The sequence below is a fragment of the Myotis daubentonii genome, chromosome 9, assembly GCF_963259705.1.
Source record: "Myotis daubentonii chromosome 9, mMyoDau2.1, whole genome shotgun sequence".
Classification (NCBI taxonomy): domain Eukaryota; kingdom Metazoa; phylum Chordata; class Mammalia; order Chiroptera; family Vespertilionidae; genus Myotis; species Myotis daubentonii.
The window spans coordinates 14703596-14730094 of NC_081848.1; the positions used below are offsets into that span (position 1 = coordinate 14703596).

Here is a 26499-nt window from a genome sequence, read left to right on the forward strand (position 1 = left end):
GAGAGAGAGAGAGAGAGAGAGAGAGAGAGAAAGGGAGGTAGGTGAAGAGAGAGAGAGAGAGAGAGAGAGAGAGAGAGAGAAAGGGAGGGAGGTGAAGAGAGAAAGAGAGAGAGAGGAAGGGAGGGAGGTGAAGAGAGAGAGAGAGAGAGAGAGAGAGAGAGAGAGAGAGAAACATTGATGTCAGAGAAAAACATCCATCAGTTGCCTTCTGTACATGCCCCAATAGGGGAATTGAACCTGAAACCTTGGTATGTGCCCTGACCAGGAATGGAACCCTCAACCTTTTGCTCCATGGGGTGACACTCCAACCAGTGAGTCACGGGCCAGGGCTGTATATATTCTTTTCATTAAAAATTTTAAATCCTCACCCCAGAATATGTTTATTGATTTTAGAGAGAGAAGGGGGGGGGGAGACAGAGAAACATTCATGTGAGAAATATCGATCAGTTGTCTCCCGTGGAATTGAACCCACAACCTTTTGGTGCACGGGATGACACTCCCACCAACCCAGCCACCTGGCCGGGCTATGCATTTATATAACTTCTCCTTTTGGGCTTTACTCTATACCATATCTAGTGACCCTGAGTATGGAGATTCTCTAGTTAACGCCCTCACCCCCCAAAGCCCTCTACTGTTTAAGGATAGGCATGTGGCTGGGGTAGTCGTGTGGAGTTGGAAGGGGAATTTGAGAGCCCAAACACTCCATGTAAATTTTGAACCTAACCTCCCTGTTTTCCTGTCCCACCCGTTCACACTCTAGGTAAATGTGCCAGAAAACCACTCATTGAAATCCCGTTCACTTAAATAGCCAACAATGTTTCTCTTAACTCTTTATTTTTAGTTATTTTGTCTTCATAAATAGAATGTTAATGCAAATTCAGTATGCCTCTGCTACAGTTACCTGATGCTGCAGAGTCTGAGGCCAGAAGAAGGGAAAACCTTTTATTCCTAGGGAGGTTCCCTGCAGTGAATAGAAACCAGAAGTTATGAACTAGCTCAGCGGTTCTTAACCTGTGGGTCGCGACCCCTTTGGGGGTCGAACGACCCTTTCACAGGGGCTGCCTAAGACCATCTGAAAACACATATATAATTGCATATTGTTTTTGTGACTAATCACTATTCTTTAATTATGTTCAATTTGTAACAATGAAAATACACCCTGCATATCAGATACTTACATTACGATTCATAACAGTAGCAAAATTACAGTTATGAAGTAGCAACGAAAATAATTTTATGGTTGGGGGGGGTCACCACAACATGAGGAACTGTATTAAAGGGTCGCGGCATTAGGAAGGTTGAGAGCCACTGAACTAGCTGTTTGATTTTTGGGCAAATCCTTTGGGTCCCTGGGCCGAAATATGCAAAACAAGTTTTATAATTACCATTTGCAGGTTGTGGATGTGTAAACGCAGCGCAGCCGTGAACAGCCCTTAGGGGTTAACGAGTTCTGACGTAACCATAGCAACAACAAGCTGTGCGGAAGCGCTCATTTAAAGAGTCCATGCTCTCTGACAGGGACTGAACCCCGCCCTCTTCCTCAGCTCGCTCCGCCTCCGTCTTCCCGGGCCGGCTTCGCTGCGCCCTGCGGCACCCAACTCACCAATCAACGTCCAGCTTTTCCTGGCCGGCCACGGCGCGTGCCCCGGGTAAACTCGGGGGCGGGCTTCCGGTTTCGCGCATGCGCCGTCGCCTACCTTTTCCCCACGCTGGTTCCGCGTCCTGTCGCCTGGCCCGGGGAGTCTCGTGTGCGGTGGTCTGGGCTGCTGCCGCTGCCACTGCCGCCGCCGCGATGGGCAAAACTACCGACTTTCGGGGTCCGGGAGCCCGGCCCGATCCGGTGCGGAGCTTCAATCGCTGGAAGAAGAAGCACAGCCATAAGCAGAGTCAAAAGAAGCAGTTGAGGAAGCAGCTGAAGAAGCCCGAGTGGCAGGTCGAGCGCGAGGTTATCAGCCGCCTCATGCTGAACTACGGGAAGGTACGGCCGGCGCCGGGGAGGGGCTCCGGGGAGGGGGCGCGGGCCGGCGGCCGGCTGCGTGTCGCCGCGGCGCTGGGCTGCGGAGGGCATGGGGCGGACCGGTCACTGGGGACCGGACCTGGGCAGTCAGCTGGTGGTCGCTGGGCCGGGAAGGGAGTGGGTGAGGGGTGACGCGGGGGGCCCTGTGGTCTGCCGGGCGCCACAGCCCAGGCCGCCTGTGAGGCCTGGCCGCCCTCCCGCTCCCCACACTGTCCTCGGTCAAGATGGACATGCAGTGGGACTTACAGGGTCGGGAGGTTAATGGTTCCAGTAATACACATGATAATGCCAACCACATAACGGTAATAGTGACGCCAACGTGTTAAGACCCTTACCATGTGTTTCACATTACTTGTCTGGGTCTCGGATATGGGTTTTATCCCCATTTTACAGATGAAAGCATGGAGGCTCCGAGAGGACCAGAAACTCGCCCTGAGCTTAGTAGTAGTAGGTGATGTGGATTTGGAACCTAAACCCATGTCTTTCTTATTCCAAGCTTTTTGCTTTTACCCACCGTGCCAGACTTGCATGCCTCGACATCACCCATCTTCCTTCCTGTGCCTGCCTCATTCTCTCTGCTTGCTTTACAAGTATGTCCCCATTCAAAAACTGGGAAGGAAAACTAGACTCCCGGTCTGTTTTCAGTGTCTACCATCCCACATGGTAGCTGATATTCCTAGATGAGTTTCCCAGGAGATGTCATTTTGACCTCTTGACCTCTTCCCCCATCAGGCTCCTTGGGGCTGTCGGTACCCCTCTTTTCCTTCCCCCTAATTCCCATGTCTGTGACCTTCACCTCTCTCAGCCTCTCAGTGATTGCTCCCTTCTAGTGCAGTATAATCAGGAATTTAACCTGTGGGAGATTTCTGGAATTAAAGTCACCATGTGTTGTGCTGCTAGAGCTTTTCTTTAAACCTTTAAATCACCAGTAAGGCTAGAGAGAGCCTCGAGTTTGTTTTGGCTTTTGAGTTGAGATGACGGTGATCTAATCATCCTAGCTTTTGTTCATCAGATTGAGTGACTTTGGGCAAGTTACTTACTCTGTTGGCTTCCCTATTTTTGTTTATAAGAGGCGTAGTAATGTTTACCTTACAAGTTGTTGTGGGGAGTCAGTAAGAATGCATGCAACGCATTCTGCACAATGCTTGGTACGTAAATATTGCATGTGTTAGCTGTTCTGTTAGTACTGCTGCTACATACATAGCGTCTCAAGAAGCCATTGTAAAGTAAATTACTACTGGATTGTAGTAAATTTTGACTCTTCATCAAAGACTAGAATTGTTCTGGGGTTTAGCCTCAGCCCTTGCTTCTTCCCACTCTGTTCTTTTCCCTGGTGTAATCTCAAGGTGTATTCTTGTGGACCAGTGACTGCTTCTTCTTGTATTCTGCCCAGAGCTCTTCTGAGTTTGCATCTTTTTTATTCTGACTGCGCTGGATGTCTTTACCTGTGTCTTAGGATACCCTAAATGCCACAAGGCCAGAACTGAGCTCATTATCTTATTCTTCTAAATTCTCAGTCTTGTGTATTAATTTCCTACTGCCATTGTAACAATTTATCACAACCTGAGGAGCTTAAAACAGGTTATGCAAAGTGCTGAAGTCCCAGAAAACCTCAGCGTTTTGTTCTTGGATTCCCAAAGAAGTAACCCGGAGGACTGGCTGGGAAAGACGTGGGTTTATTAGGACTGACGTGCTCTCCAGTGCTGGCTGACTGGTGAAGTTTACCGCCCCACCAGCTTCCACCAGTGAAGTTGAACTGCTAAGGTGGATGGCCCTATTGTTTCAGCACCACCCAGACTTACCCAACACAAGGTTTTATTGAGGACAGAAAACTGAGAAAACAGGGCATTCAGGGAGAAGGTACGTGTGTGAGACCAAAACACTAGCTGTTTTCTTGACGAAGGAGCTGGCCAGGCTCCCAAGGCCTCACAGTCCGCAGCCTGAGGGCCTTCACTGTATTTCCCTAGGGAGGGGGAGTTGGCGTATGGGAGGGGCCCATGTTCTCATTTACCAACACAACAGAAAATTCTCACTATTCGGAAAGCCAGAAATCTGAAATCATGGGCACACACTCTGGAGGCTCCAGGGCAGGAGTGGGGAACCTTTTTTCTGCCAAGGGCCATTTGGATACTTATAACATTCATAGACCATACAAGATTGTCAACTTAAAAATTAGCCTGCTGTATTTGGCCAAACATTTAATTAACTCACCCTAATGCTTTGTCAGGGACAGACTAAATGACATCCCCCAGCCCTGCTCTAGAGGAAAAGGGGTTTCTTGCTTCTGCTAGCTATTTGTGTTCCTTGGCTTGTGGCTGCGTCACTCCAGTATCTGCCTACTTGGACACATTGCCTTCTGCTATTCTGTATCATCTGCTTGTGCCCTTTTTTAATACGTGCACTTCTGGGACCACCAGATAATCAAGGATAATCTTCACATCTCAAGATTATTAATCACATGTGCAAAGTCACTTTTACAATATAAGGTGACATTCACAGTTCCAGGGGTTAGGCAACGGGCATATTTGGGGACCATTATTTAGCCTGCCACATCTTAGCCTACCTTCTAAGCAGATTGCTGAGCTAGAAACCTCGGAGTAATCCTAGAGATTTCCCTGTTACAACTCTTGTATCCCATCAGTCACATTGGTGATCTTAAATTTCTCAAATGTGTCTCCATTCCTACTGCTGTGCCCCATTATTTCTTGCCTGGTTACTATAGTAGCTATTGCTTATATAGAGGCTAGCAAACTTTCTGTAAAGGACCCAGTAGTGAATGGTTTCAGCATTGCAGGTCAGAAGGGTGGATCTACTCAACTCTGACATCGTAACACGAAAGCTTCCATGGAAATATTTAAACAAATGGGTGTACACTAGTTGTGTTCCAGCAGAACTTTATTTATTTATTTATTTATTTATTTTAATATATTTTATTGATTTTTTTACAGAGAGGAAGGGAGAGAGATAGAGTTAGAAACATCAATGAGAGAGAATCATCGATCAGCTGCCTCCTGCACATCTCCTACTGGGGATATGCCCGCAACACAGGTACATGCCCTTGACCGGAATCGAACCTGGGACCTCTCAGTCCGCAGGCCGACGCTCTATCCACTGAGCCAAACCGGTTTTGGCAGAACTTTAATTATTAAAACAGGTGGCTGATGGGATTTGGCCTTTATGCCTTCTCCCCCTCTAATCTATCCTCCATATTGCTGCTAGAATGATGTATTTCCAAGATGAAAATCCAGTCACTTAACTCCTGAACAAAACTTTTCCTTGCTTCACAATTACTTTCAGGAAAATGGTTAAACGAATTAACTTATCAACATGCTCTAGTCCAGTGGAAGAATAAGTTATTTGTGGACAGGCAGACCTGGTTTAAATCTCAGTTTGGGTATTGACTAGCCACATTTCTTAATGTTCCTGAGCTCAGTTTCTTCATGCAACAAGATTACTAACCACCATTTGTAAGGCTTAAATGAGGTAATGTATGTAAAGCAAGCAGTCTGATAGGTATACATGAAAGAACAACTTGCAGTTTTGTGAATTGTTCCTGCTCTTTGATGCTTCTCGTCCTGGTACTTGATGTCCCCACTGCAGTGAGAAATCCCCTTCCTCCGCATTAGGGAGACCTACTTGTCCTCTCAGATTTAAATTTCTCTTCCTGCCCTCCCCAGGTAGAGTTAGGGCTGCTGTGCTTCTGTAGCATTTTGTATACACCTTTATTACAGTATTTATCACCAGGCTGTGATGATTGGCTTCTTTAACTTCTTTGTTAACTCTCCCACTAGACCAGTGGTTCTCAACCTTGGCTGCACATTAGACTCACTTGGGAATCTTTTTAAAATCCTGATTTCTGGTCGTAACCAGTTTGGCTCAGTGGATGGAGTGTCGGCCTGCGGACTCAGGGGTCCCAGGTTCAATTCCGGTCAGGGGCATGTACCTTGGTTGCGGGCACATCCCCAGTGGGGGGTGTGCAGGAGGCAGCTGATCGATGTTTCTAACTCTCTATCCCTCTCCCTTGCTCTCTGTAAAAAAATCAATGGAATATATTAAAAAAAAAAAAAAATCCTGATTTCTGGGCCTCATCCTCCGGAAATTCTGTTTCTTTGTTACTAATGTTGTGGCCCCACCCCATAACAAAGAAACAGAATTTCCGGAGGATGAGGCCCAGAAATCAGGATTTTAAAAAGATTCCCAGGTGATTCTAATGTGCAGCCAAGGTTGAGAACCACTGTTGGCAAACTGTGGCTCGCGAGCCACATGCAGCTCTTTGGCCCCTTGAGTGTGGCTCTTCCTAAGCCTTAGGAGTACCCTAATTAAGTTAACAATGTGCCTACCTATATAGTTTAAGTTTAAAAAATTTGGCTCTCAAAAGAAATTTCAATCGTACTGTTGATATTTGGCTCTGTTGACTAATGAGTTTGCGACCCCTGCACTAGACCATAAACCTCTGAAGGTCAGAGACCATTGATTCAATCGTTATATTTGCTTTGCTCTCCCCAAAGACTGGTCATAGAGTGCTTGTCCTTGAGTAGGTAGGTGCTCAGCTGGTGTTTAGATATTGTTTGGTGCACAATGACCTTTTCCAGATGGGTTTATTCTAGTTGATAACATTGGTGCATTCTTTTTGGCTTCTTATTTTATACTAGAGGCCTGGTGCACAGATTCATGCACTGGTGGGGTCCCTTGGCCTGGCCTGTGCCCTCTTGCAATCTGGGACCCCTTGGAGGATGTCAAATAGCTGGTTTCGGCCTGATCCCTGCAGGCCCAATTCAGACAGGAGGGAGCCCGATCCTCTGTGTTGAGCGTCTGTCCCTTGGTGGTCAGTGCACATCATAGTGATCGGTGATTTGGTCATTTGATCACTTAGGCTTTTATATATATAGATTACTCATATTTACTAAGCATTTACATGTGTTGACTTGCCATATCTTCAAATAACAAATAACCCTATGATATTGTTCCCATTATGCAGGTGAGGAAACTTGAAGGCACAATAAGGTTTAATAATTTGTGCAAGGTTTAATAATTTAAACAGCAAGTGAAAAAGTAAGAGTTCTAACCCAGGTAGTCTAAGTCTGATGCCAGAGCTCCAACCCACTACACTTTATTGCGTTGCAGTGCACAGATGTTTAAATCTTTTCATTAAATTGAAAGAGCAGTTTCCCCCCTTATTATTCTGTTTTAGTTTTTTAAATCTTAGAAGTATTTTTTAAGACCTTGTCAGTAGAAAAATGCAGAGTGTAATCAATTGCCAGGGCTACAAATACCAGAGTACATCAAAGCAGATTTGTTATTCTGGAGGTAACTAAGGGGCAGACCCTCAGCCTATGACCCCTCAGATGGTAGCATTTATGCAAAAAACTTGTTACACTGCTGTAGTACACAGGTGGTGCTCAATAGCCTGAGCAATTTGATTCAGAAACATTTTGAAACAATTTGACAGGTACTTGTTAAGGTAGGTCTAGGTAAAAATAGATGCAAAACAAAACAAAACAAAAAAACCCACGTCTGTGACCCTAGGGAGGTGGGTGGAATTGATACATTTTGACAAATGTAATAAATATGTACAGTGCTGTGGTGTTGCAATGGTTCTCAACCTTGGCTGCACATTAGAATCACCTGGGCATCTTTTTAAAATCCTGATTTCTGGGCCACATCCTCCGGAAATTCTTTTTCTTTGTTACAAATGTTGTGGACTCACCCCATAACAAAGAAACAGAATTTCCGAAGGATGAGGCCCAGAAATCAGGTTTTTTAAAAGATTCCTGTTATGCCCAGAATTCAAGATCCCCAAGATACCATGCCAGGGAGCCAATCCGATGCAAAAGCAGAAGGTCCTTTATTGAGTTAGCTAACCCGACCCGGGCCTCCAGCCGACGCAGCGACCGGAAAACCGAGTGATATCCATGAGAAAATCAGGGCTTTAATAGTGAGGGGAGGGGGCTAGCTGTGGGCCCTTCGGATTGGCCAGGCACCAAGTCGGGTCTTGTTGCACAGGATGTGGTCATCTCTATGGGGCGAACATCCCTTGCTTGTCATTAGAAATCCCGGGCGTGGCCAGCAGGGGCCTGGGCTTCCGGGAAGAAGGCACTCTTCTGAGCACATGGCCTCTGCCCCAACATGGAGGATCCAGGGTAGGATGGAGGGCATAGCCCTCGCCCTTTCATTCCCCCCTTGTCTTGGAACTTCCGTCTCAATCATGAGACGGACTGCACTTTTATTTCACCGTTGCTAGGGGCCCATAGTGAGCACACAGAACTATCAACTGAACTATTTTATACACTTAACAAATGGTCCGGTGGAAGGGAAAGAAACCATTTTAGCTTTAACGACTTCTATTGAAATAGGATTTTTCTTCTTAAAATTCCTCCATGGCTATTAAAAAGCCAAATCAAGATAAATTTATTTACTGTCCTGATGTTTGCATAAACACAACAAGAATGGTAACTGACTATCTTTGCTGGAATTTCATGGTTGAACCTTAATGTGCCCCGTAGGGCCAGGAAGCCAAGCCATCCAGCTGCCATCAGGCCTGCCTGCAGTATCTGCTGAGTTAGGTGAATCCCTCACCTGTAGCAACTCCACCTGAGCCCACGCTCCAGGCTTTAAGGCCCATCTCAGTAGCCCTCCTACTCGTTGCGGCCCAGAGTGTGTGGGGGTTCTGCAGGGATGCAGAGGCATCTTTACTGCTCCCCTTCTACTCTTACCAACCGCCAGTGATGGTAGGGCATGGGCCTGACGCTCCAGCGCCAGCCATCTTCAGGGCTCCCAGGCAGGACACCAGGCTTTCTTCGTGGCATTCTTAGTGGCTTCAAGTCTTTAGAGCTCAGATAGGGCTCTTCAAAACATGATACTCCAGTCAAAGTTTTCCGTTAATAAAACCACTATTAGGAACCAGTCTTACTGAATCTATGCAAAGAAATGTACTTACTTAGCATTGCCAGATTTCGGAGGAATTACATAAGGAGAAAAACATATTGATCTACTCTAAGATTTTCTGACTTTCCTTGCTAATTCCTTTTCATGGATTTAAAACAAAACAGTAATTGTTGGTATAAAACCTTTTTTCTATGCATAACCATGCCTCAGACTTTCTAGTCTAAACAGGCTTTTTCCAGCTTTACTACCCCTGACATGGGCATGGTCACGCAGGTCTGCAAGACAGTATTACAGGCTGTCAACTGTTAGCTGTCTCTCAATAGAGACCAAAATCTGATGGGCACCCTTCCCTGCCCAGTTGGGCACCTGCCCCCTTGGCAGCTAGGCACCCTTTACTTTTGGGGGTCACCCCACACAGCTCCCTTCCAGGACAGCCAACATACATTCAAACCTGCAAAGGAATCAAAGGTTAATATAACATATCAATACAATGAAACGGCATCATGGCCGCTTCAGGTAGCCAAATATTCTACTAAACATGTGATTCTATAAATGGTTCTTGTCTTTTTGGAGCCATGTCCATGAAGATGCAGGCATTATCTAAGTGTATTACACAGTATTGTGGGGGCTCCTGGTGACAGGAGCGATCGCAAGTCATGTTACCGGAATCAGGCAGGTCAAGCACTCTGTAGCTTGAGCTTGAGCAGGTTGGGTTGATCTCTATCGATCGATGCTCCATTTGGTGATGAAGTCTTTCCGGATGGACCCAGGTTGTGATGCCGTCTACCTTGAGAGCGGTGGGGGTCGTCAGCCCCATAATGTAGGGATCCTTCCAACGTGCCTCTAGGGTCTCCCGGCGGTGCCTTCTGATGTAGACCCAATCTCCTGGTCTGTGCTGATGAGGAGTTGGGGTTGGGCTGGTCTCATAGATGGCGCGGAGGCGTGGCCAAATGTCCTCGTGCGCCCTCTGGAGCCCTCTCAAGGAAAGAGATAGTTAAAGAAAAGCGACCCAGTCCTCGCCAGTCTCTGAGTCAGATTCCTCCTCTCTTGGAGAACTTCAAAGTCCTGATGGCTTCTAGGTAACCCTGTTTATCAGTTACAGCGCTCTGTTTTCTTGCCTTTCTACCAGTTCCCTTTGTGGCAGAGCAGCAACCAGGCCTCTTTGAAGGGAGTGCGCTAGAAGGGGTACCAGCCCCTCCTTTGCTAGCAGCAACAGGTACCAAACCCTTTCAGTACATTTGACCAGCTTCATTCCTGCCCACCTTTACAGATTCTAAGGCCCATTGTTTTCCTTTAACCAGCAAGCTAAATGACACTGACCTGTATTATTTAATTCAGCACAGGCAGGGGGAAGGGCCCATGGAATCTCTGCCCTGAGGAACTGTGAGCCTCACCTTTAAATGTCCCAATCAGACTAGAAAAGCCGTAAATACCTTTTAAATCTACCCTAGAATTCCAAAATCCCAACCTAGCGCAGAATATACTTCCACACTTATATGAACAAATAATTATACCCAAGTAGACATATAAACACCAAATAAACATCCATACTTACATCCTTTCAGTGAACAAATACTTTTACAGCCTTGGGATCTTGAGCAGACAGGAACAGATGTGGAGGCCTCCCTTTCTCACATCCTAGGACAGGACTTTTGACCTATGTCTCATCCAGATAGAAACGGTCCACATTTATATCACAAAATACCAACAAATCAGTTTCAGTTGTGTAGCCAGTCTGAGTTTTGACTTCTCTCTGGAAGTCTCAGCGATGGTGAATACCATCTAGAAGCTATTAATCCATTCACACAGTCCCCCAAAAGTTAAAGAGGAAGGAAAGAATCATTCAATGTCACTCAAGAGGATTTCGGCGAAACAACAAAATTGACAGATTAAACACATTGGAAAACCAAGGCCAGAAGTACCCTCTGACGTTTCAGGGGTACCAAGGAAGGAGAAGTTAGGCCACAACCAGCCCTTCTTACAATCCACCATTAGTGACCAGTCCCAGCTCACTGGTCTACCATCCATTTAACATTTCTTTTTTCCTCCTATCACACCAAGGCCATGCTTTCCAGGTAGCTAGAACTTTTAGCCTTAATTTTTAGGTGATTAGCACTAGTTAAACAATTTTAAACAACAAAGATACATATTTAAGTAAACATATTATCTAGAACCTAGGTTAAACTTAGGCATATCCTGGGTCTCCCAAATACTGAGTTGGCAAGGTAACTGGAGCCCTTTAAGATCAGTATGAAACCACAGTTTTTACCTGAAAGACTTTGACATAACCTTTAATTGTCCTTAGTTTAAGGAAAGCAGTGTTTTCTAGATTTCATTTTTCAATACTTAACCAACAGATTTAATTCTGTCTTATAGATTTTTTATGAGGCAAATTACTTTTTACTTTCAAGCGGCTCTGGAGAACCACATTCGAGCCTTGCAAGACAGGTTTTTGGCCTCCCTGGTCTTTTCAGATGTAAATTGACCACATTCTTTAAGATTTTGCTGCAGGCAGGAGGCGGCTATCTCCTCCCTCCATTAAGAAAAGCTTTCTTAATTAACAAAGGACCAGTTTTTTGTTTTTTTTTTTCCCCTTTGGAAAAACTGTTCTTTATTATGGATTAGTCTTGGGATTTATCCTGCACTTTTGAAAGGAGACGCTAGCTTAAAACCCTATCCAAAATTGGACGGTGCGCACATTAGTTTTAAGCCAGCTTTTCTCCCTACACGTGCACAGAAATCCCAGACGCATTTACCTGGGGAGGGGGTGACCTGTTTCCACAGACCCTCACTTAGGCAGCCGCCGACTGCCACACAAAGGAGGGGTGAGAGCAGTCCTCCCTCCCTCCACATTTATACACTTTCATTAGACATTCATTCAGAGTTTAAACAATCCATTCAACTCCTAACAACTTCCCCATTCCTGAGGGAGCTCTAAAGCCTCCCCCAATCTCCTTGAAATTATTAATCCAGCAAGTCCACAAAATAAAACGGAAACACAAACAACTAAAGGGCCCAAAGAAATACAGCCTTCCAACTCCATGGAAGCAAAAAACAAAGACAAAAAACAAAACAAACCCAAAGCCAGACGTTGGCTGCGCGCCAACCAGCAGGAGCGACCCGCCTTTTCTCAGATTGAGGGGTTTCTACAGACCTTCCGACTCCGCGGAAGCAAAATTTCCCCTCTTCAGATGGAGGATCGGGGCGCCCCCCGACTCCTCCTGCCTGTCTCAGATTAAGGGGCTTCCTACAGACCTTCCGACTCCGCGGAAGCAAAGCTATACCCCTTCAGACGGAGGATCGAGGCGTCCCTCGGCTCCTCCCACCTGTTGATCCCGTGCATCCACGGGATCATTATTACAGGCATTTACAGGCATTTACAGATTTCAGAAGTGAGCTCACACCAAAACACACGACACACACAAAACACGACCTACCGCGGTCAGTCAGGCCCTCCGGACTGGGAGTCCCATCGATGGTGTTGGGGATCCCGGACGAGCCCCCAAAATGTTATGCCCAGAATTCAAGATCCCCAAGATACCATGCCAGGGAGCCAATCCGATGCAAAAGCAGAAGGTCCTTTATTGAGTTAGCTAACCCGACCCGGGCCTCCAGCCGACGCAGCGACCGGAAAACCGAGTGATATCCATGAGAAAATCAGGGCTTTAATAGTGAGGGGAGGGGGCTAGCTGTGGGCCCTTCGGATTGGCCAGGCACCAAGTCGGGTCTTGTTGCACAGGATGTGGTCATCTCTATGGGGCGAACATCCCTTGCTTGTCATTAGAAATCCCGGGCGTGGCCAGCAGGGGCCTGGGCTTCCGGGAAGAAGGCACTCTTCTGAGCACATGGCCTCTGCCCCAACATGGAGGATCCAGGGTAGGATGGAGGGCATAGCCCTCGCCCTTTCAATTCCCAGGTGATTCTAATGTGCAGCCAAGGTTGAGAACCACTGTGTTAGAGGATGGTGTAATGAAGAGAAAAAAGGTTGTGTTATCTGGCCAGATGAATTGAAAAAATGTGTTTCTTCTGGGCACCCTTGCTCCTGGTGGTTGTAGCCTCAGGCCTGGCTTGGGGTTGGATTTCAGCCCCACACCTCAGCCTTACTAGAGGCCTTTGTGTAGTATGCAAACTATCCAGTGAAAACAGTTGTTCAACATCTCTCAAAGCTTCAGTCCCCAGCCCCTGCAGGACACACCCCTTATGTGGTGGGCCTTAGAAATACATCACCCAGATCTCCCACTGGGCCTGGGGGCGGGACTAACTGTCAATGCCAGCAGTCGCTCCCTAGATTCATCACAGAAAATGCCATCTGCTCCCAACAACTGAACACCCCAGCAGTGGGACTGCAGACCCATTCAAACTCTCTGCATCTGGGATTGATTATATTGTAATCAGCTGTGCTCTATAGGCAGTACTCTGCATCCTAATCCAGGTTTCTCTTTCCTTACTCAGAATTTTGTGTGTATAATTTGAGTCAGATTGCTTTTCTTCTGTTGATTGTAAGAGGTGGAGCAATCTAGGTTTGGGATGTAAAAACATTACTCATTTTTGTGAGAAAGAAGGGAATTGTAATAAGTATATAGGTATGCCATGGAGACATTGCGGGTTCATTTCAGGGTTCATCTTAATAAAGTAAGTTGTAATTTGCTCCTGATAGGGTGTCTTGCCTTCAGTTTGTTAAAAACACAACATTGCCCTGGCCAGTGTGGCTCAGTAGTTAGAATGTCGGCCTGTGGACTGACATTACCTCGTTCGATTACCGGTCAAGGGCATGTATCTAGGTTGCAGGTTCAATCCCCAGCATGGGTTCCCAAGCCCAGGTTGGGGGTACGATCAGGAGGCAACCAATGGATGTATGTGTCTCTTTCACATCGATGTTTCTCTTTCTCTTTCTTTCCCTTCCTCTCTTTCTGTCCACCCCCATCCGTTCCACTCTCTCTGAAATCAATGGAAAAAATATCCATGGGTGAGATTAACAACAACAAAAACAAACACAACATCTGTGAAGTACAGTAAAGTGAAGAGCAATAAAATGAGTTGTGCCTGTAATAGGAGAATGGTTAAGTGATATCCACTCTATTCTTCACTCTGTCCCCTTCAACTTTTTCATCAATGTTCATAGTCTTTAACAGGTACCATCACTGAACCATCTGCTCTTTGATTTTGGAAGAATACTATAGATTTTAGAGTGAGTGTGAAGGTTAGAAAGACAGGGATGATTTTTCTGAGAAAAGAAAGGGATGAAGGAAATGGGTAAGGGTGTTATTTTGTTTGTAGGAACCATACCCATCTTCTGCTATGGTTTCTAAGTACAGTAAAACCTTGACAAAACGGACTAATTCAGGGGAGGTTTTCTGAATGTGTATGTTAAAAAATTAATAAGTTAGTTTACCTGTTTTTAATTATGTACATGTTTGTGTAATTAAAATGAAATATGTATGAAAAGCTTAATTTTACAGAAAAATTTTCTATATGTATTACAGTAATTTTAAATTTATGCTGAATAGGTCTAGTAATTGTGTGCATTTGTTATCAGTGGAAGTGGTGTATCCCATTCCCCACTGAAGGCTGGGAGTGTGGAGTCCTTACAATATCTTGAGAAAAACAATTTTCTGAGACTTGCATGGGACGATGCGTGATTTTTATTTGCATGAAATTATATCCCTGAGTTTCCAAAGTCCCATTTCCCTTAATCCAGTCCTGGAAGAGGTACAGCTGGGGATTCAGTAGAGCTAAAATTAAAGCTAGTGTCCAGAGTTTCTGTTCCATGTTGCAAGGTGGTCTAGTTCAGCAATAAGCTAGCTACAGTCCATTAGTCCATTGTGTGGGCAGAGGAGCCAAGAGAGCATTGCCCTGCAACAAGAGTCCTCAAAGAGTCGGGAGAGCAAACTCATTTGTTGAGGGAATTAAGTTATCCCACATCTTCCAGGCTTGCAGTGGCCAATGACCTCTTTTCCCAGGTGTGACTGACAGTAAGCACCTTCGCTAATTCCCCTAACTTTACTGGCATACCTCTATCTTCCCACCCAGTCCTTCTGCCAGCTATCTTCAGGAGATATAGACTAGTGGCTCCCTAGGGAGTGTTCAACTGTAGCTTCCTAACAGAGCTACTCAAATGACATGCCTATAATATTTGGCCTTCCCTTTGCTCCTTTCCTGTTATTAATAACTAGGTTAATTACAGCGGTATCACATTTGCCAGTCACTGTGAGTGAACAAATGCACATGGCTGGGGCGTGGCTTAGCGCATGTCTGCACATTGGCCAGCCCGCATTAAAACTGCCTGCCTGGTGTGCCCTGGTAGTTGAGCATTGACCCATGAACCAGGAGATCATGGGGTTCTGGGCTTGATCCCTGGTAGGGGGCATGCAGGAGGCAGCTGATCAGTTGATTCTCATCAGTGATGCTTCTATCCCTCTCTCCTCCCTTCCTCTCTCTGAAATCAATAAAAACATATTAAACAAAAACACAAAAAACTGCTCTAGAAAGTCATACCACACAGCAATAGAACTAATTATCTCCTGTGATGAGGCGTGATCACATGCTAATCATTAGCCAAACATTGCATATGAGCAGTGACTCTTGGATTTAATATGTAGAATATAGTTGTAGATATGTAATATTTATGCCAGCAAAATTACTACAGTGGTTTTTCCAACATATGTCCTATTTGCTAAAATTTGTTAAAAATAACAGTGAATTAATAACAAAAAAACCCCCTGTTAATTTAATTATAAGCAAATCTTGGTTAAAAGCATTTAAAAATTAACAGGGTGTTAATTTTCACATAGGACATACCGACCAGAAATTTTGTCCATTAAATCCAAAGTCCGTTAAATCGAGGTCTGCAACGTTGAGGGTTTTCTATATTTCTTGGAATATACTTGAGAATCTTCTAGAACAGGGTCTGCAAACCTTGTCTAAAAGGGCCAGATAGTCAGTACAGACATACCTTGTTTTATTGCACCTCACTTTATTGTTCTTCACAGGTGTTGCATTTTTATTTTTGCTAATCTTTCCACTGATATTTAGAAAGAGTGTAAGGGGGAGAGACAGAAACATCGATGTGTGAGAGACACATGATTGGTTGTCTTCAGCATGTGCCCTGACCAGGGATTGAGTCTGCAACTGAGATCCATGCTCTTGACTAGAATCGAATCTAGAACCTTTCAGTCTGAGCGCTCTATCCACTGAGCCAAACCAGCTAGGGAGGTGTTGCATTTTTACAAATTGAAGGCAAGGTCCTCTACCAGTAAATAGGTTACTTTCCTGTGTTGAGTATCCACTTTATTTCAGTGTTCTGGAACCGAGCCACAGTATCTTTGAGGCTTGGTGGGCCATACCCTGTCTGTCACAACTACATAGACAATATATAAATGAATGATTGTAGCTGTGCTCCAGTAAAACTGTATTTACAAAAATAGGCACCAAATTGGATTGAGCCATATTTCTGTTCTAGAGCATTAGCAGGATAATAATGTCCTTTGGTTTTTTGGTGACTTCTTTCTAAGACTGTGGTGTATAGCTTTACATTGTCATGGCTGATAGAGTGCTGGACATGTTTTATCCTTACAGACTCTTCCTCTAGGACAGTGGTTCTCAATCTTCCTAATGCTGTGACCCTTCAGTACAGTTCCTCATGTTGTGGTGACCCCCAACCATAAAATTATTTTTGTTGCTACTTCATAACTGTAATTTTGCTATTGTTATGAATCGTAATGTAAATATCTGATATGCTATATGTGTTTTCTGATGGCTGCGACCCACAGGTTGAGAACCGCTGCTCTAGGAGGTTAACAGACTTTAGAAGTACGTATTTGTTTGAAGAGCCCACTTTGCCTATGCTGTTTTTTTTCTAAGAGAGATTGAAGAGTATGTTGCCTGTCTAGCTCTTTCTGTAAGCATCCCATTCTCTGAAAACAAGTACCAAGGTGGACTGCACCTAATTTTAGTGTCCTGTTTAGAAGATTACCTTCTAAATGAGGTAATTTTCTCCTCCTAATGCAGTACACTGATTCTGCCTTCTCTCCAATGTTATCTGGAGTGATTTGTAGCGATTAAGGCAATGTTTTAATATTTCTGTTTTCAGCATTGGAGGCCAAGAGTAACCTGTCTGGACTACAGTAAAAATCTTGGGAAAGATGTGTAGACTGTAAAATGAAATACAAGCTGTCATCCTTTTATTGCCTGGAGTGTAATTTAAATAAATGAACCTTACGAATGCAAGCTCCCCCTTTTGTGAATGATGAATAATTTGTCAGCCTATTCTCATATCTGACCAGTTTTGTGCTTTCAGCATCTGTAATAACATAATTCTCCTGAGCAGCCTAAATGAAATTCAGAAAGTTGGGCTGATGCTAATGAAGCACATCAGTAATGCACGTTTAGATGATGTAAAGGTAAAGGACAAAATGTTACTTATTGAGGCGGCAGAGTGTGGCAGGGACACTTCCCTGGTTATTACTAAGTAATGCCCCTCCTTTACTGTATTCCCAAATGAGTAGTTGTCAGATTGGATTTCTCATGCCACTGATTTATGGTTAAACTTTGAAAGTTTGTGCTGACAAGATATATTTCTCCAACTAACTTAAATCTGTTCTCTAAACTGTGTAAATAGAACTATTCTCATCATTTTTTGTGATTTATTTATAGTCATTTTGCGTCTTATTTCTTAAACTGATATTCTTTGATGGATGGGCTGAAAGTAAATTTTATTCCTAAAATTGACGTGGTGATAACTTATTGTCTTAACATTTTAGAGATGAAGGATGTTCAAGGTAGTAGTATGTGTTGAGCGAATTTTTTTGACCATTTGAAGTTATGAACTTATATTTTAATTTTTAAAAAAATATATTTTACTGATTTTTTACAGAGAGGAAGGGAGAGGGATAGAGAGTTAGAAACATCGATGAGAGAGAAACATCGATCAGCTGCCTCTTGCACACCCCTTCCTGGGGATGTGCCTGCAACCAAGGTACATGCCCTTGACCGGAATCGAACCTGGGACCCTTCAGTCCGCAGGCTGATGCTCTATCCACTGAGCCAAACCAGTTAGGGCTACATTTTAATTTTTAATTTTTGTTGATTTCAGAGAGGAAGAGAGAAGGGAGAGAGAGAGAGAGATAGAAACATCAGTGATGAGACAGAATCTTTGATCGGCTGCCTCCTGCATGCCCCCTACTGGAGATTGAGCCCACAACCCAGGCAAGTGCCCTGACAGGGAATTGAACTGTGACCTCCTGATTCACAGTCCAATTCTCAACCACTGAACCACGCTGGCCAGGCTACAACCTTATATTTTTGATAACAGCTTCCTTGAGGCATATTTCCTTTCAGAAGGAATAATGGTTTTCAATTAGAACTCATGATTGAATTTAATCCTGTAGTTCCAGGGGTAAGCTAGGCAGCATAACGTAAACCTCTAGCCCCCCCCAAATAAATAAATTTGGTTTTGTTGTAAGATGAATCAGTTATGTAGTATGTTATTTTGTTTTATTTGACATAGTCTTCTTTTTCTTTTTAGATAAATGTAAATGAAATTACAAGATTTTCAGATTTCCCCTTGTCTAAAAAAACATTGAAAGGTAGGTAAATGATGATCTTGGAACATGTTGGATTTCTTGATGCTTTTTATAAATGACAACAGATTTAGAAAGTTTAACCTGAAAAATCTTATTTTGGCAAGTAATTTTGATACCATGACAACCTATGACAAGAAACATTTAAGTTTTACCAATTTGTCATTCTCATCCTTTCTGGACTAAAGAACAGTAGTGATGAAAGAAGATGCTAGGGCCTCTGTATAATTAAAATGAAGCCTAATTATGTTAATATGAGCAGGAGAACAAACAAAAATGTGATAACTTTTGTCTTAGTTTGCTAGTGCCACTAGAACAAAAAACCACAGACTTGGGTGGCTTAAACAAAGAAATTTATTTTCTCTCAGTTCTGGAGGCTGGGAATCCAAAGATCAAGATGCTGGTAGGGTTGGTTTCTTCGGAGGGTCATAATGGGCTTACAGAAGGCCTCTCCTTGGCTTTATATGGCTCTCTCTTGCTGCTTCTTCATGGAGTTATCCCTCTGCACTCACATCCCTCATGTCTTTGTCCAGATTTCCCCTTTTTATAAGGACACCACTCAGATTGGATTAGGACAGTGATGGTGAACCTTTTGAGCTCGGCGTGTCAGCATTTTGAAAAACCCTAACTTAACTCTGGTGCCGTGTCACATATAGAAATTTTTTTATATTTGCAACCATAGTAAAACAAAGACTTATATTTTTGATATTTATTTTATATATTTAAATGCCATTTAACAAAGAAAAATCAACCAAAAAAATGAGTTTGTGTGTCACCTCTGACACGCATGTCATAGGTTCGCCATCACTGGATTAGGACCTACCCAAAAACAAGGGCTGTTTTTGACTCAGTCATCTCTTTAAAGGCCCTGTCTCTGAATACAGTCACATTCTAAAGTACTGGGGTGGGTAAGGGTCTCAACCTATAAGGGGCCCTCAACATATGCACAGGTCAGCCCATAATTCTATAGGAATTTTTCTAGAGTGTTATTCTCTTCACAACTGCAGGTTTGCAAGAAGCCCAGTACCGTTTGGTAACCGAGATACAGAAGCAGACCATTGGGTTGGCTTTGCAAGGTAAAGATGTCCTCGGAGCTGCCAAAACTGGTTCTGGCAAGACTTTGGCTTTCCTGGTTCCAGTAAGTAGCTTATTCATATTGGGTCAGATTCTTTATTATATGACTTTAGAACAGGGGTCCTCAAACTTTTTAAACAGGGGGCCAGTTCACTGTCCCTCAGACCGTTGGAGGGCCGGACTATAGTTTAAAAAAAAACTATGAACAAATTCCTATGCACACTGCACGTATCTTATTTTGAAGTAAAAAACAAAACGGGAACAAATACAATATTTGTATTTGCATATGGCCCGCGGGCCGTAGTTTGAGGACCCCTGCTTTAGAACATTCTGTGCCTAGATAGAAACTAACTATGTCAAGAGTTATTTCATGTTGAATCTCCCTGGTTAGAGTGCAAGCTTTATCAGACAGGTGTCTTCTTCTTCACCCTGGTCCTAACATAGCACCTTGTACATGTGAGCAGTCAGTAACTCACTGAGTGAATTATTGTGCCTCGACAAGCCATTCCAGGGTGGCAGGTCAGAATGGTTCTGTTCTGCTGTACGACTGTCAAGGGAGGCTTTTGCTGCTCTCCCTCTTGCAAATCTGCTAGTTGCATTTATACTTGCCATTTGTTTAGGATGAAGCTGAAATACGCTCACTTTAAGAAGATTGGGTCACTCTTTGAGAAATGGTATCTGTCCTTTATAGCACTAAAACAATAGGCATTCACTTATATCTCAGTAATGCAGCTGCTTTCATAATTTAGTTCCTTCAAAATAATTGGCTCATAAAAAAATCACATTTAAGATTTTTTTTAAAAATATATTTAATTTTTTTAATATATTTTATTGATTTTTTACAGAGAGGAAGGGAGAGAGAGAGAGAGTTAGAAACATCGATGAGAGAGAAGCATTCATCAGCTGCCTCCTGCACACCCGCTACTGGGGATGTGCCCGCAACCAAGGTACATGCCCTTGACCGGAATTGAACCTGAGACCCTTCAGTCTCCAGGCCGACACTATATCCAGTGAGCCAAACCGGCTAGGGCAAGATTTTTTTTTTTGCATTTTAATTAAATCTTTATTGTTCAAATTATTACATTTGTTCCTCTTTTTTCCCCCATAACTCCCCTCCTCCCAGTTCCCGCCCCACCCTCCACCCTCACTCCCCACCCACTGTCCTCATCCATAGCTGCACGATTTTTGTCCAGTCTCTTCCTGCATCTCCCACACCCCTTCCCCCCCCAAGAATAGTCAGTCCATTCCACATTCAAGTTTTTGATCCAAGTATTGCAAAGCCATTTTTCTCTTAAATCCTAATTTTCATAATGATGTTACTCCACAACTAAAAAACTGTCACTGTGTAACTATAGTAGCTACACAAAATGAGTTTATTTTGATGTGGTTTCTGTTGAGAAAATGGTGACGTATTTTTCTGAAATCTGTTTTAAGGGTTTGGGCTTTGCAGGACTTCTCTGATTGCCAGTGTGCTCTCGCAACCTCTGAACTGCCGTGGGCTTCTTTTTCCCTTCCGTCTATGACTTGGGGGAGGATACTTCTGATGGATGGAAGAAAAAAACACACAAAGTAAACAGTTTCTTCTTTCTGATTGGAAAACACTTTGATATGCTTTCTGCTTAGAAGGTGCCTCTGATTGGGAGGGCAAGGTTGACTCAGCAGTCAAAAAGCTGCCTTCTCAGGACTTACTGAACATGAATTTGCTGCCTTTTTTTTTAGGTGCTGGAAGCCTTATATCGTCTACAGTGGACCTCAACAGATGGCTTGGGGGTCCTGATTATATCACCTACGAGAGAGCTAGCTTATCAGACCTTTGAGGTTCTCCGAAAAGTAGGAAAGAATCATGACTTTTCTGCTGGTCTCATCATTGGTGGGAAGGTTTGCCCTTTTGTCCTTATCCTTCTTTCTTTTTTTCTGTAACTTAATGTTGGAGCACTGTGGCAGCTGATGGGGAAGGGGTGGAGATTTCATCTAGATAGACAGGCTGGCTCTCTGGATAGGGGGTGGTAGCATCCTGGTGTGGTCATTGTCATTTAGAGTCTGGTTGTCCATTTTGTAGGCCTAGAAAGTCCATATGTCAGGGTATCTGAATTGATCAGGTTCTGAGACCAATTTACTTTAACCAACCTGTAAATCTATTTGTTAGTATACTTTGAGAAAGGAACCATTTCAGTATGTAAACTATTTTCTTTTAATAAGGTATCTAAGAGGTTGAATAATTCAGAAAATTACTGAGTTAGCAGAAGAAAGGAAGATATAGTTTTGAGGAATGTTTATTTTAGGTAATGGTAAAACCTGCTGCTAAGCTTCTGCGCTACCTTGTGGAATGCTTGTCTTCGCTAGTCTTCGCTAGATTGTGAGGCTAAATGCTTGAATTGTTGAGTTTATATGCAGCCGTACACAAAAAAAGAAAAAATAGCATCACAGACCCTTACTTATTCATGTACCTGTTACCCATGAACTTTAATAATGAACATTTTATGGTTCTCATTTCAAGAAGAACTTTCAGAATATAGAGAGATGAGCTCTTTTTTTTAGTCCATGAAGTGCAGTGAGTGGTGTCAGAGAGCCTGGGAATAATTCTGGCATTTAAGATGTTTTTGGTAATTCTAAGAGGAAATCAAGACTTGGAACATTCATATGATATTTCTTATGGCCTCAAAATCCTGCATATGATTAAGAATGTACAGGAACATAGCACTCTTTAGGTCTTCACTGAGGACTTTTCTTTAGTCCAGAAATTTGGATGTGTTTCAGAAGTAGAAGGAGAAGTTACATTTATTTCTAGAGTGATGTGATGAAATGCCATATGCAGATGGCTTTTATAGTTTTGCTACACAAGCTGCTCAGTGATGTGTTTGTGTAATAAAAAGAAACAACTGTTTTCAGGATCTGAAACATGAAGCTGAGAGGATCAATAACATAAATATACTGGTTTGCACACCAGGTCGGCTTCTTCAACACATGGATGAAACAATATGTTTTCATGCTACTAATCTCCAAATGTTAGGTGAGTAATGAATTTATAATGAAAAAAATCTCAGATTTAGGAGAGAGCCCTCATAAATTTTAATGATAAGAATGTTTTATTCAATAAATATTTTGATTAAAGACAACTTCAGAAATAACTTGAAACAATTTTTTGGCATTTGGTTTTTAAAACCAGAGAGTACAACTAGATTTAAAAAATCAAAATTTGCCGGGGTCCAACCCCAGCAGGTCCAGGGGTCCCCAAAGGTGTGGACGGAGTCGGCGAAGAAGGAATGACACGGAGACAGCGTTCAGTTGATCAGCAGCCTAGCCAGGATCTCCAGCCAAGTTCTGGTCTGGATCTCCAGAGAGGTTCTGCCTCGGATCTCCAGCCAGGTTCTGTGGCCATGTTCCCTCGCTAGGTTCTCCAGACAGGTTCAGTCACCAGGTTCTAGTCAGGTTCTCTTGCCAATTTCTGTAGTCAGGTTCAGTCCAGGATCTTTTGCCATGTTCTCTCCAGCGAAGTTCTTCTGTCTCTAGAGAACGTTCTGTGTAGGTTCTGTGTTCTGAATTCTGTCTGTAGGTTCTGTCTTCTCAGTTCTGTCTCTTTCTGTCTTGTTACCTCTGTATTTATACCAGTTGATTCAATCCTATCAATCTCTATTACAAAGGTTAGGGCGTTTCTTATCTCCATTCCAGGGAGTAAAGATTATGTAGCTTAAGCATGATTGTTCATAGTTAAAGTGATTAATTACCCGCCTGGCACTTAGTTGAGGGGTTTTATTCCCTCCCTAACTTCAGGGGAAAATCCCTACCTGGGGATTCAACCTTTCTCAGAGAGGAGACCTTGGTTAAAACACAGCGCCAAGAAGGTGAGCAAACATATTAAGAACCGTATGCCATATATGCCAGGTCCCTTGAAACAGCAAGCATGGACCGGCTCCCGGCAAAAATTAGTTGGAAGAATGTAAGTAGTCATATGAAAGTAGATACTTCAGTATGTGACACAGCTAAGAGTTTTTTTTAAAGGTACAGTCACCACCGATATTATCTAATGTGTTTTCTTAAATCAGCTTTTATTTTGGAATAATTCTAGATTTATAGAAAAGTTGGAGTGATTATACAGAGTCCCTCTATACCAGGGGTGGGCAAACTTTTTGACTCGAGGGCCACAATGGGTTCTTAAACTGGACCGGAGGGCCGGAACAAAAGCATGGATGGAGTGTTTGTGTGAACTAATATAAATTCAAAGTAAACATCATTACATAAAAGGGTACGGTCTTTTATTTCAATAGTTTTATTCATTTCAAACGGGCCGGATCCGGCCCGCAGGCCGTAGTTTGCCCACGGCTGCTCTATACCCTTCCCCAGTTTCTGCTAGTATAACATCTTATGTAACTGATACCTTTGTCAAAACTAAGATGTACATTATATAAGTTCCATAATTCATTTGGATTTCACCATTTTTTTTCACTAATATACTTTCTCTGTTCTAAGATCAATCAGTATGCCACATTGTATTTAGCCTAATGTATATTTTATTTTACTTCACTTTTTTATAAATCTTTATTGTTCAGATTATTATAGTTGTTCTCTTTTTTACCCCGATAGCTCCCCTCCCCCCAGTTCCCACCCCACCCCATGCCCTTACTCCCTCCCGCCCCCCCCACTGTCCTCGTCCATATGTGTAAGATTTTTGTCCAATCTCTTCCTGTACCCTCCTCACCCCCATCCCCCTAAGAATTGTCAGTCCACTCCCTTTCTATGCCCCTGATTCTATTATATGCACCAGTTAATTCTGTTCATCAGATTTTTTATTCACTTGGTTTTTAGATTCACTTGTTGATAGATAAGTATTTGTTGTCACTTTGTTGTTCATAGTTTTTATGTTTACCTTTTTCTCCTCCCTCTTCGTAAAGAATACCCTTCAGCATTTCATATAATACTTGTTTGGTGGTAATGAACTCTTTTAGCTTTTTCTTATCTGTGAAGCTCTTTGTCTGACCTTCAATTCTAAATGGTAGCTTTGATGGGTAAAGTAATCTTGGTCGTAGGTTCTTGCTATTTATCACTGAATATTTCTTCCCTTCTGGCCTGCATAGTTTCTGTTGAGAAATCAGCTGACAGTCGTATGGGTACTCCCTTGTAGGTAACTGGCTGTCTTTCTCTTGCTGCTTTTAAGATTCTCTCTTTGTCTTTTGACCTTGGTATTTTAATTATGATGTGTCTTGGTGTGGTCCTCTTTGGATTCCTTTTGTTTGGGATTCTCTGTGCTTCCTGGACTTGTAAGTCTATTTCTTTTACCAGGTAGGGGAAGTTTTCTGTCATTATTTCTTCAAATAGGTTTTCAATACCTTGCTCTCTCTCTTCTGACACCCCCATAATTCGGATGTTGGTATGCTTAAAGTTGTCCCAGAGGCTCCTTACACTATCTTCATATTTTTGGATTCTTCTTTCTTTTTGCTTTTCCAGTTGGGTGTTTTTTGCTTCTTCGTATTTCAAATCTTTGACTTGATTCTTGGGATCCTCTAGTCTGCTGTTGGATCTCTGTAAATTATTCTTTATTTCAGTCAGTGTATGCTTAATTTCTGATTGGTCTTTTTTCATATCTTTGAGGGTCTCACTAAATTTCTCAGAGGTTTCTAGAAGATTCTTGAGTAACCTTATAACTGGTTTTGAACTCAACCATTTGCTTTCAACCATTTCTTTCATTTGTGACTTGTTTCTTTGTTTCCACATTTTGGCTGCTTCCCTGTGTTTGTTTCTATGTATGGGTAGCTGCTAAGTCTCCTTGAGTTGATAGAGTGGCCTTCTGTGGTTGGTGTCCTATAGGGCCCAGTGGTTCAGCCTCCCCAGTCACCTGAGGTGGACGCTCTTGGTGCACCCCTTTGTGGGCTGTTTGCACAGTCTTGTTGTAATTAACCCATTGCTGTTGGTATCACTGGGAGGAATTGAACTCCAGGTCAGTTGGCTGTGATGACCAGCTTGTCTGCACTGGAAGATCTGTCATGCAGGAGATACCCTTATGGGGCAGGACTTGCTTCAGTGGGGGTTTAGTGCTCACTGAGTCTGCCCCTTGAGTGTGTCTCTTATGGATGTGAAGAGTTGTAATCCAGTATGGTCTCACTCTGGCCACTGGGTACACTGGCTCTTGGATCTCCAAGGAGGCGCAAGGTCAGCCACTGCCTGAGGCCACCCAGCAGGAGCTACAGAGAGATCTGCAGATTCCTCCTCTTTGTATGGGGTTTGGAAGTGCCCAGATGAGGCCCAGCTGTGAAGCAAGGTCGGCAGGGCCTTGGTCTTTCTTTTGGAAGCTCTGGGGCTCTCTGACCCAACTGCAGTTTGACAGGTTTTAGGCAAAAGGACAAGCCATTCATATGCAAAAGCCGATGCGCACAGCTTGGGTGGGGTTGTAAATTGCTTGGGGTGGGGTCTCTGGGAATCACCAGGGTAGAGCAAACAGCAGTGGCTGCCAGTCAGCCCTGAATCAGAGAAGTCCCTGGTTCTCTGCGTCCCGTGTCCCCGTGCAGGAATAATGATTGCTGTGAGCCCCGCTAAGAGAAAGCCGCCCTTGCATTCCTGTCCCAATGCCAGACAGTCCAGTTTCTCCCCATATGTGCCTGAGTCCCCCAGAGTCTCACCCGGAACTGGAGTTCAGAGCAAGCAGGAGCTTGTATCTCCCTCCTGATTAAAAGAGCAGCACATCCAGGTGCCAGCATTTTCTGTTCCTCCGCACTTCCTACCAGTCTCAGTGCGCCTTCTTCACCTCTCTAGTTGTGGGACTTTCACTCAGCCAGCCTTCCCGCAGCTCTGGGTGGTAGTTGTTCTGCCATTTAGTTGTGGTATTGATGTGGTTGTGAGAGGCAGCAAGTACAGGATCTCACCTGTGCCACCATCTTGGTTTTCCCAGCCTAATGTATATTTTAAATGCTAGAGGCCCGGTACGTGAATTCATGTACCAGTGGGGTCCCTCTG

At 43.6% G+C, this 26499-nt stretch overlaps 1 protein-coding gene across 1 annotated transcript in view; it reads left to right on the forward strand.

Annotated features, from left to right (window-relative positions):
• Positions 1-1668: 1668 nt before the first annotated feature.
• DDX10 (DEAD-box helicase 10) overlaps positions 1669-26499 on the forward strand; it is a 262437-nt gene continuing 237606 nt past the window's right edge. The window contains exons 1-5 of the mRNA XM_059708004.1: positions 1669-1978; positions 18426-18486; positions 19488-19618; positions 21274-21432; positions 22444-22564. Of these exons, the coding sequence (XP_059563987.1) occupies positions 1682-1978; positions 18426-18486; positions 19488-19618; positions 21274-21432; positions 22444-22564 (769 nt within the window). The 5' untranslated portion in view covers positions 1669-1681. The remainder of the gene's footprint in view (positions 1979-18425; positions 18487-19487; positions 19619-21273; positions 21433-22443; positions 22565-26499) is intronic.